Here is a 20,455-nt window from a genome sequence, read left to right on the forward strand (position 1 = left end):
TGGTACGTGTGTTTAGGTTATTGCTACTTCTATAAACCTGAAATGTTCACTGTGGTGTCAACAAGGATGCATTTTAAGCTCTTTATATTCAGTTTGTGATTATAAGACATTATTATGAAGTTTGTTCCCAGTGTAACTGTGTTTGTTGACACGCTGTTGTGTTACGTTGTTGCATTGTTTGTTTTCATCACACTGAGGATCACACGCACACACATACACACAGACACGTTTTTGTTGGTAAACCTCTGACTCACGAGAGAAAACGTAACTCACCGCGCGTCCCACTCTGGAATCACGTCGCACAACCCGGAAGTCCAACCCGGAAGTGTTGCGGTGTAGAACGAGTGTCTCCTCCCTGACAACCACGTGCTCGAGGGAACACAACACTGTTTTCTCGCCTCCTCATTGGTCCGGCGGTGATTAAGGGGATCGGATGTAAGTAGATTTCACAGAGAGGTGAAGGTTTAAAGAAAGTGGGTCAGACTTCTTCAGAGAATCAGAGCGTCCTCCCTCTCCTCTTCTTCGTCTCCTACCGGTAAACAAGGCGGAGGTGTTGACCAGAATGAGTTAAACTAAAGTTGGGAGTCTTGCTGTGAGGAGTGCGACCCGAGGCTGGGGCAGACATGGTGGAGGTGTTCACCGGGAGGACCCTCCTCAACAAGGACGGGGACATCGTGGACCCGGAGGAGGCGCTGAGGAACAAGGTGGTGGGGATCTACTTCTCCGCCGGGTGGTGTCCGCCCTGTCGGGACTTCACCCCCGTCCTGTGCGACTTCTACACGGAGCTGGTGGAGGAGGGCGAACCTCCGGCACAGTTCGAGATCGTGTTCGTCTCCTCCGACAAGTCCAGCGATGACATGGTGGAGTACTACCACGACATGCACGGGGACTGGCTGGCTCTGCCCTGGACGGACGAATACAAACAGTCAGTATTGCAATGAAAGTCAACGAGTTTAACGTCAAACCTCCAACAAACAGAACTCTCTAACACTGAGTGTCTATACTGAGACTTAGGCTGTGCTCCGGATTATGTAAAATGCTTGTGAGGGTCACCCTGTCAGGGATTAGGTTTATTTGAGGACGCAAACTTCATCTCAAACTGGTTTATAGTCTGATCTCGTCAATGATCATCTCGTGCTTTATTTTAGGCAATAAGTCATAATCATCACAATATAATTGTCCAATTCCATTCGATGGCAATACAACAATGTTTTTGTCTTTTCAACTAGAGCTAGAACATGTCCCCAAATTCAAAGTGTCATAGAAGTGCACACGTTAGATGAAAATCATATTTGACAAAGAGAAGCAGTTTATCCTAATATTTAAGAAGAAGCTGAAATGTTTACCATTCAAAAGGTGACGAAACCATGAATCAGCCTTAAAAAGAGTTGATGATTAATTCCTCATTAATTAACAACTCAATTAATTAGCTAATGGATTAAGATCTTTCTTTGGGAAGCAAGCGGCCTTTTAATCCTATAGCAGGTCAAAGTGAGGCCAATTCTATTTTCTGTATACCTCAGATTTGTACATAAGTACTACAAATACAGTACTTTAAGTAATGAGTAAATACAAATCAACTTCTTGTTCCATCAGGTTCAAGCATATACATCTTAGAAGGAGCACAGCGGTAGAGTTCTTCCATGTGTATCTTTTTAAAAGTAGACCTTGCCTCTGTCTCTTTTTTCTCTCAGTGAGTTGAAGCAGCGTTTCAATATCACGTCGGTGCCCAAACTGGTGATCGTGAAGGAGAACGGAGACGTGATCACGGAAAAGGGCCGGAAACAGATCAGAGACCGAGGCCTGGCCTGCTTCAGGTCCTGGCTGGACGCTGCCGAGGTCTTTCAGAACTTTAATGGTTAGGAGACGACTTCACGTTAAGGAACCACAGCGAGGCCTGAGCGAAACCAAAGTGAAGAATTCCTGTGTCCGGGCTAAAAGGGATAGGAATGATCCAGAAGCATTACTGTTACACAATAATCTGTTTAATTTAGATTTCTCTCTCTTTTTTGCTTTTTCTGGTTCTATATTGGACACTTAAACTCTGAAGCACTGTACAATCCTTCAAAAGGAAAGATTGAACTCCTCACAAGTCATGATTAGATCTTTTTAAAATTGTCTTCAACCAATGATCCTATGCATTTAAGAGAAATCTCAGGCTTCTCTGTCGTTGGGCTTTAGGAAATCCGTTCTTTATTGTTAATAATGGAAACCGGCTACAGTAAATTTGCATTGTTAAAAAGGATATTGAACTAATGTTCTTTATAAGCTATTGCACTAATTGAACATACAGCTGAATCCCACCTGCAGTGAAGACAGCCTCTCTTCAGAGAGCTTGCCTTTGTATGTTTCCAAAAGTTTGACTTGTAGTTCTACATTGAGCTGCCTGTATATTTTTTATATCCTGTTTTTTTATGAGTTGCTAAGAATGTTAATTGTTAAAATATACATATATATTCTGTGGATTTCATTCATTTTTATTGTGTGCATCTCACGTTGTGGTCGTTGTTTACGTCCCGCACTTTGCAAGCGGAGTAATTCCCCTTTGCATCGTTAAAATGCAGAAGGCCCACAGGACACTGTTTCCAACACGCTGGCACATCCACATCCTTGGTCCTAATTGCCTTTCTCTCGTGTGCAGGCTGACACTGCTGTTATCACGTTGTACACAAAAACATCCAACATGTGTGATGACATTATAATGAGCCAGCTCAGGCCGACGTCTCCAGCTCGTTCTGCTTTGTTTTTATTTGAAGCTGCAGGTTTTTCAGAAGAACACCATGTCACACCAGGTCGAGTCCCGAGGCTCCGTTCATTTACGTGTTGCATCATCAAAGGCCAATTGTCTTAGAGACATAACAACTCGTTTCGCAGTAGACGTGTATTATCCAGTAGAACGCAAACTTCGCTGATCCACAGTAGTGAGTATCATATTCCCTGTGGTGTGCCTCTTTTCAGATTTATGAAGGTTGCTGTTTCATTTTCTACCACACGGGGTCACCATGTTTTCATTTTTGAAATTGATAAGGTGTCCACGTCTCTTGATTTTACCTGCTTTGAGGTCAGTTTACCCTGCGTCTCTCACACACTACACCTGATGACTACATAATGTGAATACATGTCAGCAGACACATCACCAGCAGTTTGATCGATTTGACGTCTGCTCATTTATACTAGAGGATCATGATGATGTGGTTTCTCACCCAATTTAAATCCCCCACTCTGCTCCAGGTAACTGATACTGAACTGTTTGAGTTTCTTCAGCATAATGTATGTGCACTGTGATACTAATACTACACTGTTTTTATTGGCCCACTTTACTGTAAAATCCATGCATGGATTAGTGAGCGGGCCAATGTGGCTCAGGCCCAGAGGCCCCGAGGGATCAGAGCCTCAGCAGGAAGTGGCTGTTATCATTTCCTGTTGGAAAGTCAATTAAATGACCACAACTAGATGTGAAACAACATAATGATGACGACAGGGAGGCAAAGAAAAACCACACAGCAGCTGCAAAGAGACGCAAAATGTTTGGATTCAAATAACATAAAAAATAACAAACTACAAAGAGTGAAAGCAACTTTACAGACAATTACAGAGACACAACAGGACAACAGAGACATGTAAGCACAAAAATGACTATATTGCGGTAAAATGATCCAAACCATGATGAGAGACACAAAACCAGCCACACAAAGGAAAATACAAAAACTTCCAAGAGGATGCAAACGGCTGCAAAGACACAAAAGGTTCGTAACTGGAAGAGAAGAAAAACTACAACAAACACTGAATAAATTACCTGAAAGTCACTTTCAGTCTGGATTTCTTGACTATGTTAAGTTGAGGTTATGGTTATGGTTAAGGTAAAGGTTAAGTTAAGGTGAGTCAAGTTGTTACTATGATTAAAGTTGGATTAAGTCTCCAGGAAATTACAATAAGTAAATGTAATGTCCTCTGAAATCGTATGGAGACACACCTGTGTGTGCGTGTGTGTGCATGTGTGTGCAAAACAACTTAACAGCACATTTTCACCAGCCTTGGTGGAATCATTACTTTGGAAGGTTTTCACCTGATAGGTCAAAGGCCAAGGGCAACAGCTTAACCAAGTTAATTTGGGGCCTTGAGACTCGACTGAGGGCCAATATGGTCTAATGTGCAACTTCAACCCGTGTGATGTTAAAACCTGAAACCTTTATTTTGAAGTTGAGAGACTCTAATGTCCAGTAGTTACTTCAAAGTTCCCGAACACATTATGCATCAATAATTGAAACTCAATAATATGATATACAGAAATTCAAGCTACAAAATTCAGCAGCTATAGGCTCTTAACTAGAACTAAGAGATCTGATCACATCAATCGCAACGATCACACCTATTGTATTATTTTTGCTATGGCTCCAGTTGGTTTCAGGATTGATTTAAACTGAAATTTAAATTATGATTATTATGATCATATTTATTGTTTATCTGAAGTTTTAACTATAGCTTTGAACATTCTGGACTGTTGCTGCTTCTTTCACTTGTGTGACTGAAACAGTTCTCCCTGGCTTCGTCACACTGACACTACATGTGATGTCTCCTCAGCTCCTCTTGATATTTGCCTCCTGCCTGATTGAGAGCCACAGGGCCTCAGATGAGTGGAAATGAAGACAGATCTTTATGTGGACTTCACATTGGGAGTCAGTCAGGACTTCTGTCCGGCTGCACCAATGAAAGGCAGCAGTGTTTCCTGCTGCTTTAACGGTGTCTTGAAGCAACTAACAAGGCCGTCTTTATGTGAGGGCAGGCGGGGAGGGAGGGAGGTGCAGAGCTGGGTGGACCGGCGGACCTGCACGGAGGGAGCGCCAGTCAAGCTCAACATGGTAGCGACAGAGTTTCCACTGAAAGCCTTCAAAATAAAACAACACTGCAGCTCACTTGATGGACGGCTACAAGGGCATATTGTACATCTAAGCAATCTAGTTTTAATCATTATCCATGATCAACTGCCACGACGATCAGGATCAACAATCATGATCCACAATCACGGCTTGGATGTTTATTTTTTCTGATTTCAGAATAGCTAGGATATAAATGAAGAATAATGATCTATTATATATTAAAGGGATAGTTCACAGAAAAAGGAAAACACACTCATTATCTCGTCACCACTATCCTGATAGGTTAATGGTGGGCTAAGGGTTTGAGTCCACAAACCACTTGTGGAGTTTCAGGGGTAAACAGAGTTGCAGCCAAATCTAATAGAATTGAATCGAAAAAAACATAAAACACCTTCATCCTGCTCCTGTGGTTTCATCCAAGCGTCCGTAAAACCCAGACATTTGAATTTTCCTCAAACTGCATAATTACACATTTTTGGATTAACTATCCCTTTAAGCGGTTGCTATTTGGGTCTTGGGGAAGAACTACTAACATCACTTATCAGATACATTTTTAAAGATGTTTACCAGGTCAGTCATGAACCAAGAAAGATTCCTTCACAGTTTTAAGCCTTAAGATTATGTTTATATTACAGTATTTGAATGCAGTGCTGCACCTCCCAAAGCCCAAATAAGTCAGCCTTGAGACCTACTTTTATATTTCATTTGGTTTTATTTATTTATTGGACACTGCAGGTTTGATCTAAATCTATGATTCAGATAAATTGATTTAATTAAAATCAATGAATAAATAGTTTCAGCATCAAGGTTATAATGTGCACTGGACAGAATGTTAGGTCATTAAAAGGCCTATATCCATGATATTTAACCATCACATAAATAATAAACTATAAACTCACGCAGTTTGAGTTTATTACTGAGCGACAACTGCTGGTGAATTTTATTTTGAAGGGCAGCCTCCCCTCATTTTACGGAGGTGCTCGGCCGGTCTCCGGTCAGCTTCACGGTGCTCGGTGGTACACACGCTCAAGCTGCTCCCCGCGCTCTGTGAGCTGTGGACCGGCGGACGGCTGCAGGACGGGACCGGGGACCGGGACCGCAGCACCGGGACAGAAACAAAACCTCCACCCGGGATGGACTGAAGCAAGGCCCGCTGCAGAGAGGTGAGCTGAGCGGGGGAGAGGGATCACACTGGAGGGATATGACAGATGTAGCCATGCCAATACAACCATCCTATATGAATTCTAATAAAAATACTAATATCTTAACAGGGTGCTTGTTGTAAGTTGTCACTCAATTTAAACTTAAAGTTAATTATAAGTGATATTTATCTACTTTTAATATGGCGTCATGAATTAATTAACTATCAATTTGAATTCAATTAATTGGAATTCTTTCCATACATAAAAAACTGACCATAAAAGCAAACACTGGAAATAATACATAATCTTCTGTTGTCTGTGATTAAGTGTTCTCCTATTTACCTAATAAGATTATGTACAAACTAATCAATGGATTTGTGGCAAGTTGTCTTCAAAGTAAAAGAGATAATATTGTTGAGAGCAGCCGCCTTGTCAACATGTGAGTCACCTGAGAGCAAGTGATATGGAGGAATTAGAGGAGACAAATCCACCCACAGCCTTTAGAAGTGGTTCCACATAATAAAATGACATGTACTCAGTGAAAGTGCCGGCTTCACTCTGGACACCTCACTCACATGCACATCCACTACACACAGCATACTGAGAGAGAGAGAGAGAGAGAGAGAGAGAGAGAGAGAGAGAGAGAGAGAGAGAGAGAGAGAGAGAGAGAGAGAGAGAGAGCAGATCTCTAACGGGGAAACAGCTCTAATCCTGTTTAGTGCCCTCACTAACAGGCACCCAGCACCCGGAAATATTTGGCCTGCGAGTTGTTTTTCTCATATTGGAACAATGAAAGTGGAGATTATGTGGGATTTCAGGTTGTTTAGCAAGGCAGCCTTTGGAGAGTGTGTACATTACAGTGCACTGTAATAATCTCAGGGTAAACGACTGAGCCTCCGTCCCTCTGCGGCTGATAAACTGGAGTTGGAATGATGTGATACGTGATGACATATATGTGCTTCTGTGCCTGGAAGAGAAAGTTCCCCTTTTTAAGACGCTCCGTATATGTGATCCATACTGTGTGTGTGTGCGTGTGTTTCCGTGTGTATCAGGGGCGTTCACAGTCGTTTTGAGGGGGCCATTGCTCTGGCCTGAAAAAAGGCATCCCTCCCCCCCAACTCCATGCTATTGTAAGGTAACGCATTAGTGCAGAGAGGCTATAGTTCCTTGTAAAGCGATATGGTTTTTCATCTTGAGCAAATTGCAAACCACAATGTTTAAACTTTGAAGTTTAACAAAAATAGTGTCGGCTTGGGACAGTGTCCCATGATAAGGGGCACAAGTTATTGTTTTGTTTTGTTCTGTATGACTGGACGATATCGCAATTTCATTGGTCCAAATTTAGCCACTAAAAGGCTACTCATATTTTAGCGGCCAAAATAACACAGTTGCACAGATGCATTCACAGCAGCAACAAATCCTCCAATGCGCTTGCGGTGAATCCAGCGGTTCTCACATCAGATTCTTCCAACTTTCTGCTGACTTTACACGAGGAGGCCAGGCGGAGAACGTCCGCAGATAATCCAGAGCCTCTGACACGCCCCTCCTCTGAAGAACACACAGAGGTTCTGCGGAGTTCAGCGCATGTCTGAGTCCGGGATCGTGTGTGTTCTCCACTCCACATGCATTCTCATGTTTCACGGATCAGATGACAGAGTCTTTCAGGATATTTACCCACTGACATTTCAATGGCTGTGATGTAACGTCCCTGCAGCGTATTGACAAATTACCCCTGATGATGTTACAGTTGGCTTTGCTCATTTGGAGGAAGCCACTTTATAAAACTCTATTAAATCAAATGGTTTGCCACTGAAGGGTACATCGCCTGGAGGGATTTCACTCACGCAAACCGGCGTTGAAGGTGTCAGCGGCAGAAGGTGGAGCGGCTTCAGGCTGCAGTTGTTGCTGTAAACATCACAAAAGCCCAAACCACAAGCCTCTCTCTACCTTCGCATGTAATGAAATAACCGCTGTGTGGTGGTTGACTGTCCGGTGAGGAAGAGGGAAGTAACGAGCTCGGGCGCTTTGCACAAGATGAATTGAGTCAACCTCTGTTACACTCACATGGCATGGAGTCGGAAAAGGTGAGGATGTGCAGAGAGACGAACAGATGTTGTTGTATTGTATGTTATCAGAGACTCATAATTGCTCGCTTGTAAAATCAGACTCAGGAACTGCGGGGCATGTGAAGGGAGTGTCTTTCTGTACAGAATAAGATTTATTATACTGCACCATGATTATGCAGACGTGAGCGACAGCTTGTCCTGTCAGCATAGACAGCCCATTGTATTGTTATCTAGTGGTGGTTGTTGTCATAGTTTTGGATTTTTTGGAAGAGACCAGTGTTTTGGTGTGGATCACAGATTGTTCTTTTGATCACCAAACATTCAAATCAAGGTTTGTTGTTCCCGCTCTTCATTCTGGATTGAAATCAGAGTGACTAGAGATTCTTCATATGTGATTATCGAAGCATTGTGAGATGGGCTATGAACAAACAACGTAATTCTATCTGGTCCCTTATCAGAATCAGAATCAGAATCAGAAATACTTTATGAATTCCAGGAGGAAATTGTGTTTGTTACAATAGCTCCTGTGGGTTAGAAATATAAGCTTCGAAAGATTTACAAAATCAAAAATGAAATATGTACAATATGTGCATTCTGTACATTGAGTATTCAGAAGAAGCAAAGATATGTCACATATTGCTGGAATAAATAAAAATCTGATATATTGAATATATAACCTGACTGACACTGGCTATATATTGGCCATTAGTCTTTTTTGACATAATAATCAAGTTGGAGTCAAGTAACAAATATAACTCTAATATTCATGTTCTTATTGCAATGTTTTGGTCTTCACCAGTTCCCATTAATATATTAGGCACTTTATTTATTTAATGCTTCGTTGTGTTCACCATTTCTGGACCTAATATATTATACAGTCTTCTTTTTCACATGGTACAACATAGCATTTATTTGCACTGATGTTTATTGGTGTTGCTGGTCTTTCACCTGATATGGTAGCTATGTTTTGTTCACCACCAGTGCCCAATAATATTTGTCACTTTATCTACCAGCTGCTTTATTGGGTTCACCATTTTTTAGGTGAATATACAATATTGTACATATTGGCCAATGGTTTTCGACATGGTAAAAACAGTAACATTTACTTGAAGTCGCTTGATGAATGTAAGTCCAATATTCATTGTCCTTGTATTTATGTTTTGGTCTCCACCAGTTCTCAAGAATATTTGGCTCTTTGTCAACCAGTTCGTTCACCAACTAGTTGGCTGTTTGTTGCTGGGCAGGTAGTGTACAGTGGTTTTTGTAGGCAAGTTTGCACAAAACCCTTGGGCACAAGAACAGTTTATGAGAGTTTAGGGAACTGCAGTGGGAGTTCAAGTCTTTTTATCCACTGTTTATTGTAAAAAAAAAAAAAAAGAAGATCTATCCATCCGTCCATCCATCTGTCTGGGCCACTGACCCACTTTCCCCATGGGGACCATTAAAATTTCATCCACACTATCTAACCTAACGGCGAAGACATGGAACACTTTGAGGACCAACCGCAGAAAAGGAGAAGGGGGGGAGGAGGGGGGAGTGGCAAACAGGACGCTTGTATAGTAAGTAGAGGGGTGTAGTGTTTGGTAGTGTTTTTTTTTTTTAGGGGCCTTCCAGATGGCACGCTGACAGGAAGGATCCGGAGAAACCGGCCCCTAATGAAAGGGAGGGAGAATCACCTGAGGGGACAAGAGACATCAAAGAAAGCCTTCTCTTCCTCTCTCTCTCTCTTTCTCTTTCCTCCCCTCCCTCACGCTCACTCCCTGCTCTTATTTTTCTCCTCACCCTATGTGTCTAATCTAACTGCTTAGTCTCTCCCCTCAAGTAATCTGTGGGCGCTCTCACCGCCTTCCCTTTTTCACACTAATTCTTAAAATGTATCTTAATGAATCTCTCCTCCTCGTTTCCATCTCCAAAGGACATTCCTTAGTTTTACAGAGTGGTAGCCTGGGGGGGCAGGTTCAGACAGATCTGCCTGTGAGGAAGCCCTCAACATTCACGGAGGCCAACGTCAATGCATTAAACGCCCTTGACCTTAACTGCGGGGAGACACGGAGAGAGAGACGTAGACGTGGAGAGGAGTTTGGATGTGAGGAGTTGTGCGGCTCGTCAGGTTGTTTGCAGTGAGAGAGTGGATGTGTGTGAGGGGGGAGGGGTACTGTTTAAAAGATGAATGCATCCATGCACTCTCATGTAAACATGTTGGACTTAATGGATGTGAAGGGGAGGGGGGGGGGGGGGGGGGTTGGGGAGTACACATTTAAAGAGAAGGCAGAATTTGGCTTTTTATTGAAGGACCAATCCACAATTTAAACCTCCATTTATTTTGTAAGTTTACACTTTAATTGACTTGTGGAACCCCTCTGTGGTTAAACTCAAGTCTGAATGACAGATTTTTCTCGATTATTCTTGTGAAGTTATGTGTTGTAAGCAGTTCCAATTGGTCGACCTGCTGCCCGCTCCTCGTTCTGACTGCTGCTCAGTCTGCGAGTGCAGATGTGTGATGTCTTTGTCAAGTGTGAGGAAAATGCCCCCTGACGGTGTCATGAGAGGTTATCTCTGTGCGTTTTAAATAGACCTCACATTTTAAACAATAACCCTGTGTTGTACGTCGGGGGAGTTGGAGTAACAGCTATCTGAGCTTTTATCAAGTATGGACGGTCGAACAAAGAGTCACTTTAAACATTTCTTTCCAGGGTCGACATGTCGGCGGGTCATCGCAGAGAGAACACAGGTGATTCTAAAAAGTGTAAGGAAGGCTGCGTTTGACTCAGGGAGGGAGGGAGTGAAGGAAGGAGGGAGAGAAGGGAGGAGGTGTTGGTTATGGTTTCAGATTCCTGTGACTGTAAAATACAGGCTCCCTGGAATTTGATACGTAATGCATTTAAACTGTTGTTGGATTTATAGTTACATGTGCATTTCCTGCTGTGACAAGTCCAAGTGTCTGCTGTAAAATAACATAGGTCTACTGTTTCCTTAGGGTGGAAAGGAGGATTAAGTGTTTGGGAGATACCAGGAACTACAAGTCATTTATGGTTGATACAAGGAGTTAAAGAGTTAGGTTTAGAGTTGTAGCTCAGCATCAGATTATTGCATTGATTGCACCACAGATGTGTCTTAAGTAATCTGGTCATGTCATTAATTACATTCACAGTAACTATGTTTTTTATTCTTTCATTTACTATGTGATATAAAGCAAGTCCCTCCATCAATCCTCCACATGCCTGTGTAGTGTAGTCAAAATATTAAAGAGAAGAGGGGGTCAATCAATCAATAATTCAATCATTGAATCATTCAAATTGTGTTTGTATAACCCAGATTCTGCCCTTAATGTCTCAAGATTAATGTCACTTTTCATATAAAAAACGAGCAGTGAAAACAAACATAAAGACCTCAGAGGGAGCCAGATGTGAGGGATCCTCCTCATGGGACTGACAGAAGGGCAATAGATGCATCGTGTGGCGGAGCACGCCAAGTGGAAGTTGTCTGATAACATAAACAATGTTTATATCATCATTTATTGGATCCGCCGCCTAATCCACATCCGCACCTAAATTTGATGGGTGCTCCTCAGGGCTCGGAGCTCGGCCTTCATCCCTCCACCAGGGAAATCAGTTTGGTTGTTCTGCCGTAATCCAGGTAACATAAACCAAAAAAAACAGACAAACAGACATAGATGATTCCATGCGGTCGCAGCATTACTGTTGTTACATACACTTGACCAGAGATCATGGTGAACAGTGGCTTTTGCAGTAAATGGTTTTGTCTATTTGTGTGTTAGTTAAATCCTACGATAAAGGCACATAATCTTCATTTCAAACAACCTGCAGACAACAGAAGCAGTCCATGCTGACCAGTTGCAGTTTTCACTCATTGCTCCATAAGCTCCCATCACCCCAACATGTACTTTGGACACATCAGCGCTGTGAGAAGCTCAAAAAACAAATTGCACCAAAAATTATTTTACCTTTTTAGGATATTTTGGGCACTATGGCGTTTAGTGATGACTGGATCGCTCCTTTAAACGGATAAACTCTGCATTTATCGCTATGAAACACTGAAAAACCTCATTGCAGAATTAATGTTCACTGCAATGGATTACCCAACTCAAGCAAGTTTCATGAATCCGTTAATAGATTTTTATACGCTGCAATGGAAAGCAATGGTTTCAAAGGGGGAACAAATTATTTGAATCATCTTAACCTCCCGAGCCTGCATTTGAATTTTGTCAGCCACCATGTGAAGTGCAGGTTTTGCAGTTTGAGAGCTGAAATCTGCAAAAACTATAGTATGACCCTTTAAAGCCGAAATACCTTATCTTCTCTGTGGTCTCTCTAATGCAATCTCTCACTCACATATCCTCATGCGCCCGCAAACACACACTCCCACCGTCTCGATGAATGCATCAGCAAGTAGCTTCCGTCTTTGATCGTATTTACCGTGTGTTGTCAGTGCATATCTCCAAGAGGGAGCTTGAACCCCAGCAGAGAGCAAAACCCGCCTCCTCTCTCAGTCCGACAGCAGGACTGAGATGCCACGTTTGTTTCGACGAGAGGGTCACAGGGTCGTTTCTCGAACGCCTCACACATTTGATGGTCATTTAAAGGTCGACCTGTGTCGGCCGTGGCACAAACGTACATAACCTGTCACTTGTGTGTGATTTCTGCTGCACCACTGCGAGGGTCAAACAGAAATGGGGCATTTAGTCCTGAGGAGAAATTGATTCGTTCTGTTTTGCGACAGCAGTTTCGTGCCGCTCTTACACTCCTCACTCAATACTACTAATGGACCAGATACAAACACACACACTTATTCCCACATAGACTGAAGTACACAAATACACACACACAAACACACAAACACACAAACACACACACACACACACACACGCACACCCGCCTTGTGTGCAGGAAGCTGCAGCGGGAGGGGAGGAAATGGTTTTGGAGGCTGGAGACCTCTGCTTTGGAAATATCTCGAGCCACCAAATAAATCACTCTCTTCCCCCTTCATCGTTTTATTCTTCTTAATGACAGGATGATTATTTATTTCATCTCTCTTTCTCTGACCTCTCCCGACTCTCCTCCCTGCACCGCCGGCTCCAGTCTCTAGCAGAGAGAATGATATATGTGTTACGCCTGAAAACACATTTATCACTTTTGTAATCTGAGGAAGTCGTATCCATAGAAATGGATCTTCTGCCTTGTTCCTCTGCTGGTAAACAAGGCTTGACAGTAATTCTTTTGCATGTAGGTAGACCTGTTAGTTCTGTTATGCAAAGCAGAGTTTGTCAAATGAAGTTCCATGAGATCTTTGTTGGAGTCTGTGTCAGGGGAACATGGACAGTTAGAGGTTGTAACAAACAGCAGGAAGCTGTTATCAGTTCTCTCATGCTCCGGGTCAGAGAGGGAAGTCACAGTCCCATACAGAGAGAAAACTGGAGCTCTTCCATTTTATGTTGGGTTGAATTTTGTCCCTGTTGTTTGTACTGAAAATACGAATGTGCTCTAAAATAATTTATAAATGTCCCTAGTGTCTGTCGAAGTCACGGCAGGGTTGTTGTGGCAAGTTGCCACACGAGAGCTTACACAGTATAATGGTGTAATTTCCTCTCGGAGAAAACATTGACAGTTTGGGTTTACTGGAAATCTCCCTGGTTCTTGGCTGAAGTTTAAATCTTGCAAGTTACGAAAACAAAAGAACCCACTATCTGCTATTCAGTTGATATGGTAATCTTGGATGTTTATTTACACAACCTTCAGTTGTAGAGCAGCACTAGCGTTCATTAGGAGCCATGCATCTACCCACCTGATGAATGGAAGTCTAGTATATATTCTCTGTTAGCTCTGGTTTGGGTCTCCACCAACCCCTGAGCTGAATATCGGCCGTATACAGAGCGATAATAACCTTTTAAACTAAAAACAATGCATGAGGGTTAACCAAAACAGTAAAGTTGAACATTGAAAAGCAAAACAATGATCCATCACATTGTATAAATCCAAGGGGAGCTGCAGCTTTGGGTAAAATGATAATAATACTTTTCAACTGTGTCAATTGTAAGAGTTAAGGTTACAGGGGCAACATCATACAGGGGCGACCTCATTAAGCTTTAAGAGAGGCGGTGGTCTAGTGGCAGAAACTTGGACTATGGGCAGAGAAGGTCTCTGGTTCGTCTCTGGTTCGACTCCACGGAGAGACAACAAAAGACAAACCTGGATTGATCTGTCCAAAAATCCAAGAGTCTCATTACCCTGTCTAGTGCCCCCTGAGCAAGGCACCTTACTCCCCCAACTTCAGCTCCCGAGCGCCGTACATGGTCGCTCACTGCTCTGTGTGTCCTGCACCAGATGGGTCAAAAGCAGAGGTTAAATTTCCCTACCTGCATGAGTGTGCCTTTGCATGTCTGTGCATGTGTTTGGGATGAATAAATGCATCTAAATCTTAATCTAATCTTAATCACAAATAGTCAGCAGCACATGTTAGCATTTCTCTGCAGCTGAATGTAGAACACTGAGGTGCTTTGAACCAAATGTTAAAGTCAATATGCTTATTGATCATCCTGAGGGTGACATGATCATTTCGGTTTGAACCAAAGTTGTCGACTGACCAACTAATAGATACATTTTTTTCTTTTTTACATTGAAAAAGGATTTAATGAGAGTTGGGGACTTCAACCCATAAAGAGTCAGACCTCATTAACAGCTCTCATTACCCAGTTTTTTAACAGCAGGTAATTATTTTCAGCAAATTGGCTCTTAAAATCCGCTGTGAATTACCTGCCAAGCAACAAACAACAGAATATCTTGTTAGCAAATAGTTGATTTAGAAACATTACAATTACATACTCAGAGATCAAGTTTATTTCTCAAATGTAAAATGTCTTGGTCACAATTCCTTGACAACCAACTCTGAGGAATCCATATAAAAACAGTTTGTGTTTTGTGTTTATCAAATGACATAAGGCTGTTGACTTCAGAAATCCAGCGTCAGCCCACTTGAGAAAAAGCAAATGCGGTTTGGCATCAATTAAAGACACATCATCTGTCAGCCATGGAAAAACAAGTCACCCTGATTTCAATCCAGAATGACGAGTTGGGACCAGAAATCATAATTTTTATGTTTGGTGGTCAAACTCTTCCATGAACCAAGAATATAATAACAACCACCACCCAATTCTACAATGTGCTATTGTGTCTGTGCAAAGAGGAGTATTTACCACTACCTCCTTAACACAATGAAAACTGATAAACAGATGGAACAATGTGTAAAAGACACACCTCAAACATGCTGATTCCAAAAAAAATACTAAAGATGAGAACAGCTACAGTGACACAAAGCAGGAAACTGGAGACGCCTGTTCAGACATCTCACCACCAATAAAATCCATCGTGATTATTGAGGAGCCAGTGTTGCCGTGTTGCAGCCATGCCTATCCCCACGGGGAGTCAAATAACCAGGCCCGAATCAACACATTCATTCAGAGGGATTGACCGAGAAGTCTCTGCTCATAAATCTCCATCACACCAGTTTCCTCTCAGCGGCGGTGAATCCGTTTCTCATATCTCCTCGCCTCCACACCGAGGATCTTTGCTTCCTTTGTGTTTGGGTGACGCGACTGACAGTTGTTTCTAAAAGCAGCGCGTCTCCTCAGTTGTCACAGGGGAATGAAAGCGCCGTCAGATACAGCTGTGCATCATTAAGGTTTAAGTGTCAGGTTTAACATCAGTAGTTGAACAGAAAACAGATCAACAGCAATAGTCAATCAAATGTTTGAAGTTATACATGAACATGTGTTGAAATACATTTATTGGTTTCCCTGCAGAGAGTAAGATGAGAAGATTAATGTCACTTTCATATATAAGCATGTGCAGCAATTGGAAAAATGAAACCAACAGACTGTTAGTTTTGCTTAGCATAAAGAAGCATAGGGGAAACAATAGATTTAACAAAATCCACAAATCATTTTCCATCAGGATTACATATAAAACACTGAACGGATTTCCATGACACAGTGGGAGACATGGGCCATTAAAGGAGCCGTTCAATCTGGCAGCAGGTCCTGTTTGAGGAATGGATCCAGTGTCAGAAAGGGGATTTTTTAGACTTTTTCTAAAAACAAAAACATTTTTAAGGGTATTTATGAGCTTGTGAAATTTGGTTTCACAATGGACCTCGGCAGGTTTGTGCTCTATTGATTGGTACTCTCCTTTTATTTATTTACTTTTTTGCTTTCACTTGAGTCACACTGGCTGATTGTTTTTTTGCGGTCAAGCGACATCTGCTCAATTGTGTCCGTCCTGGGAGAGGGAGCCATCACACACAGCCCTCTCTGAGGTTTCCAAGTTTTTTTCTTTTCTTCTTAATGTCATAAAAAGATGGCTCGATGGTTAAAGACAGAGAGCTCTGCACCTTGCTAAGGCATAAGATACAGAGTGATTAGTGAATATGGGCTACTCAAATAATTAACATTTATATTTTTCTAAATTTCCAGGCATCTGATAAATGACTATTCCATTAAATGATAATGAAAGCAAGCTAATATGCCTGTTTTATGTGGCGTCACAAAGTGTATATCTATCTCAAAAGAATGAAAGTTGCCTCAAAGTCATTACAAATTTGGTTGTGGAACGTTATAGTTTTGGTGTTGTGATAAGGACGTCGCTCAGCTCCTGCTGTGACTGAAAAACCTCAGAGGTTTACTGTAGTTGAAACGCAAAGTGGTGCATTTGCTCGCCAGGAAAAAATGAAAAGGCAAATTGACCTTCACAATGTCAGAGCTAAGTGCTTGCTTTCATTTCAGCCGCTGGTTCCTGGTCACTCTCTCTGGCATTAGTTCAAGTGTAGCTGCGTGTGTTACAGGAAGTCGTGAAAGTGGAAAAGTCAAAGTCATCGAGGAGAAGCGATGTCATTATTTAAAGGTGGTTCCCAGCATATGTTCGAGACTACCGAGGGCAGCTCGTGAAACAAACAAAGAAAGTGATTGAAGTGCCACCTCTGCATTAATGGCGTACCATACTTTGTATGAGGGCTTATGGCTCCTTAGACTGACATCACAAGGATTTTCCTTTAAATGAGGGATGATGCTCCATCAGGTATAGCAGGTATATTTCGCCCTCCAGCACTGACTCACCCGCTCCCCCCACCGCCCAGCGTCCTCTCCCCAAACATTTTCAGAGTCGTCAGTGGAGGTCCTGTTGGAGAGACGCCCTGTCTCCCCTGATTCAGCCGTCTGTGGGAGCACAGTCCAGTATTCACTCCTGCCATATACTGATCCTTTCATTAGTCTTGGCTCCTGGCAGCGCTGTAAAAGAGCTGACTGTGTGGGGAGTCAAGAGACCAAGACTGATACACAGAGATACATTTACAGATACGCAGTGTAACTCAAACACGAAAACAACTTCCCAGGAAATAACTTTTCTAGTTTTAGATATGAGACAACATCTACCATCTTGTATTTTGGGCTATATTTGTATGTGACATTATGACATATCATCCGTATTTTTGGTTGTGATCCTTGAAAATAAACAGATAAGTTAAAGAGTTTCTCAACCACAGAGGGATCTTTCTATTTGAAGATAGTTTCACTTGAACAATTTTCAGAGAAATAGAGTGAAAACTTTTACTTAGTAAGAAAAAAACTAATATCAGAAGAATGACGCTTTAAGTCAGACGGTAGACAAAAATAGACAATGAGTCTTTAAAGTTAAGCCAGTGTGGACGAGTCTGAAACCTGCATAAAAGAGGTAAGTCTCTGTACAAGTCTATGAGACTCAACTTCTCACTTGACTTATAACGTTTCCATCCACAGTGTAGCATCTAGTTCTCTAGTTTCATGTCTTGGTCGATACAGCAGGATCTTCTTTTAGTAAATTGCGGTCCCATTTAGAGGAAAATGAGGACGATGAAGCGCAGTATGCATTGGGGCGTAGATGCGGTGTAATTGACAGCTAGCACCGTCCAATCAGTGCAGGTGAAGGTGGTTTCAGTGTCCTCCAGAAAAAGGTCAAAAACACAAATTGTGAGGTCGCCATGACCTTTGACCATCGACCTCCCAAGTCTAATCAATTAATCTGTGATCCTAAGAGAACATTTGAGCCCAAATTGAATAGATTGTCTTGAGGCGTTCTTAAGATAATGAGACCAAAATTAACTGGTTAGGTCCCAATAATCTTGACCCTTGACCTCGAAATCAGTTCATCTTTGTGGCCAACTGAACATTTCTACCAAATTTGAAGAAATATCCTTGTGATGCTCTTCAGATATCATGTGGGACAAAGAAACACATAGAAAACCCTAAAACATAACGTCTCAAGCTGCTGGACATCACCAGAGCAGAGGCATTAACATGCTTCATGATGGATGTAACGGTCTTAAATATGCGAGGATGTCATTTCAGGTCACTCAAAAAACAGACATTGTATCCCAGGACACTCTGTTGATAAAGAAGTGAAATAAAGAAATGAACAGAGAGAAGTCTGGCAGTATAACACGTAATTCACCACTTGTATATATATATATATATATATATATATATACTGCAGGTACTGTTTGTCCTAGTTTCTTTGCTCTGTATCTACTGAACACAAACTCGCTACACTTTTTAAAACACACAGCCCTGCACACAGCCTCATATTCAGAGACATCAGTGACAACATTGTTTTCCAGGAGCTGCCGTCCCTGAGGAATGCTTGGTTTGGCGTCGGCTGTTGAACTCTCTGCCATCCTAAACTAACATGTTAAAGCAGGCGTGGCGTGTTCCTGATTTGTTTCACTAGAGATGGAGTTTGTGGAGGAGAAGATGCCAAGGGTGATTATCTCTCTGACGACAAACCTCTCTGTCTCCCTCCTTCAGGAAACAGCAACATGGAGAACCTCCCGCCGACCTCTGAGGAGTCGCTTTCTCATGCAACGTAAAACCTTTTTTCTCAGTGCATCAGAGACACAGGCGGGCAGACAGGAAGAGGACGTTATGGACTGACTGAGCACATGTGAAATGATGAGTCACGTATGAGTGATAGATGATGTAACAGCGTCTGGGACGCTCCTCTTTCACACCATGGAGATGATTGCTGCAGCAGAGAGGGGAAAAGTGCTTTTTTAGACGCTTGTGACCTTCATATATTTATTTTGCCAATGACAAAACAATCGCAGGCGGTGGAGAGGCAATGACCTAATTCAGATTAAATGACCTCATACCGATAAGTAGTCCGCCTCCTCGCCGGGTGATGGAACATAATCACAAATGGACTCTTATCATAGATGCTGGAGAGTGTGAGGTTACTTGATATTCTCCGTGTGGATGTGTGTGTGGGTTTGTGTGTGGTGAGGTTTGATGCTACATACAGCTATGTTGCGGCGTGGACTTCTAACCTGGGTCTCTCGAGTTGGGGGCGCGCTGGTGCTCCTCTGCTGCTCCCTGTCACTGCTCTACGTGATGACCTGCAGCCCCCCACACTCCGATGACCCGCCACTGAGTCATGCGTTACCCCGCGCTGGATCAAATCACCCCAGCCTGGGGGGCACAGGACCGGGAGTGGGAGCGGGGGCCGGTGGGACAGGAGGAGCCGGAGTGGGGCCTGCTCAAAGCGGAGGATCAGCGAGTGTCCAGTCGTACCAGGTGCTCCTCCAAGAGCGTGAGGAGCAGCACCGACACCACATCTCCTCCCTGAAGAAAGAGATTGCACAGCTGAAGGAGGCTTTGCAGGAGCGCAGCCAGCAGCTGAAAGGTGTGCAGGAGAGCCTTAAGAGAGGAGGCCCCGCAGAGGGACCGGAAACTGGTGTCGGCTCCCAGGGAGGCGGCCTCGGAGAGACTCAAGGAGCCAAGAGCCAGCAAGCCGATCTCCAGGACTTCCTGAGGAGCCAGCTCTCAAAGGCTGAGGTGACTGCCGGCATCCGGCTGCCCAGCGAGTATGCGGTGGTGCCATTTGAGAGTTTCACGCTGCAGAGGGTGTACCAGCTGGAGATGGGCCTGACGCGTCACCCTGAGGAGAAGCCGGTGAGGAAGGACAAGAGGGAGGAGCTGGGGGACGTGCTGGAGACGGCCCTGCACAGCCTCAACGCTGCCCCAACCCAGGACGGCAGGGGCGCAGCAGAGAAGACGCAAAGTAGCAAAGTTTACGCACCGTCCGACTTCATAGAAGGTAAGAACACTTCAAATCTCAACCTTGTCTCTTCCAACTCTTGACACCAAAATTAGTGGGTGTATGCAGGTTTTTTAAGTGGGTGAAAACTCTGGCCAACGCTGGGAAATACGATGTGTGTCATAACGTTCATAAAGTGCAGCGTCAGCGTCTAGATCTGCAAACTAAAGAAGATGAGTCATTTGACCTGGGAGTGGATGTCGATCGCACCCATTTGCAGACAAAAGCCAGATGTT

The 20,455-nt window shown here is 43.0% G+C and overlaps 2 protein-coding genes across 2 annotated transcripts in view; both read left to right on the forward strand.

Annotated features, from left to right (window-relative positions):
- Positions 1-314: 314 nt before the first annotated feature.
- Positions 315-2,465, forward strand: nxnl2 (nucleoredoxin like 2). The gene is made up of 2 exons (XM_062413242.1): positions 315-925; positions 1,695-2,465. Exons 1-2 carry the CDS (start codon positions 624-626, stop codon positions 1,861-1,863), a joined length of 471 nt encoding a protein of 156 aa, XP_062269226.1. The 5' UTR covers positions 315-623; the 3' UTR covers positions 1,864-2,465.
- A 3,450-nt stretch (positions 2,466-5,915) lies between these two features.
- csgalnact1a (chondroitin sulfate N-acetylgalactosaminyltransferase 1a) overlaps positions 5,916-20,455 on the forward strand; it is a 35,643-nt gene continuing 21,103 nt past the window's right edge. Inside the window, exons 1-2 of the mRNA XM_062413332.1 lie at positions 5,916-6,040; positions 18,932-20,219. Of these exons, the coding sequence (XP_062269316.1) occupies positions 19,412-20,219 (808 nt within the window). The 5' untranslated portion in view covers positions 5,916-6,040; positions 18,932-19,411. The remainder of the gene's footprint in view (positions 6,041-18,931; positions 20,220-20,455) is intronic.

This window comes from Platichthys flesus, chromosome 19 (genome assembly GCF_949316205.1).
Source record: "Platichthys flesus chromosome 19, fPlaFle2.1, whole genome shotgun sequence".
In the NCBI taxonomy this organism is placed as follows: Eukaryota; Metazoa; Chordata; class Actinopteri; order Pleuronectiformes; family Pleuronectidae; genus Platichthys; species Platichthys flesus.

What these genes read in the sequence shown, in the direction of transcription:
- nxnl2 (XM_062413242.1), top strand. Translation starts at nt 624, where the DNA reads ATGGTGGAGGTGTTCACCGGGAGGACCCTCCTCAACAAGGACGGGGAC. An exon ending in TGGACGGACGAATACAAACA is followed by an intron (nt 926 to 1,694) that starts GTCAGTATTGCA and finishes TTTTTCTCTCAG; the next exon opens with TGAGTTGAAGCAGCGTTTCA.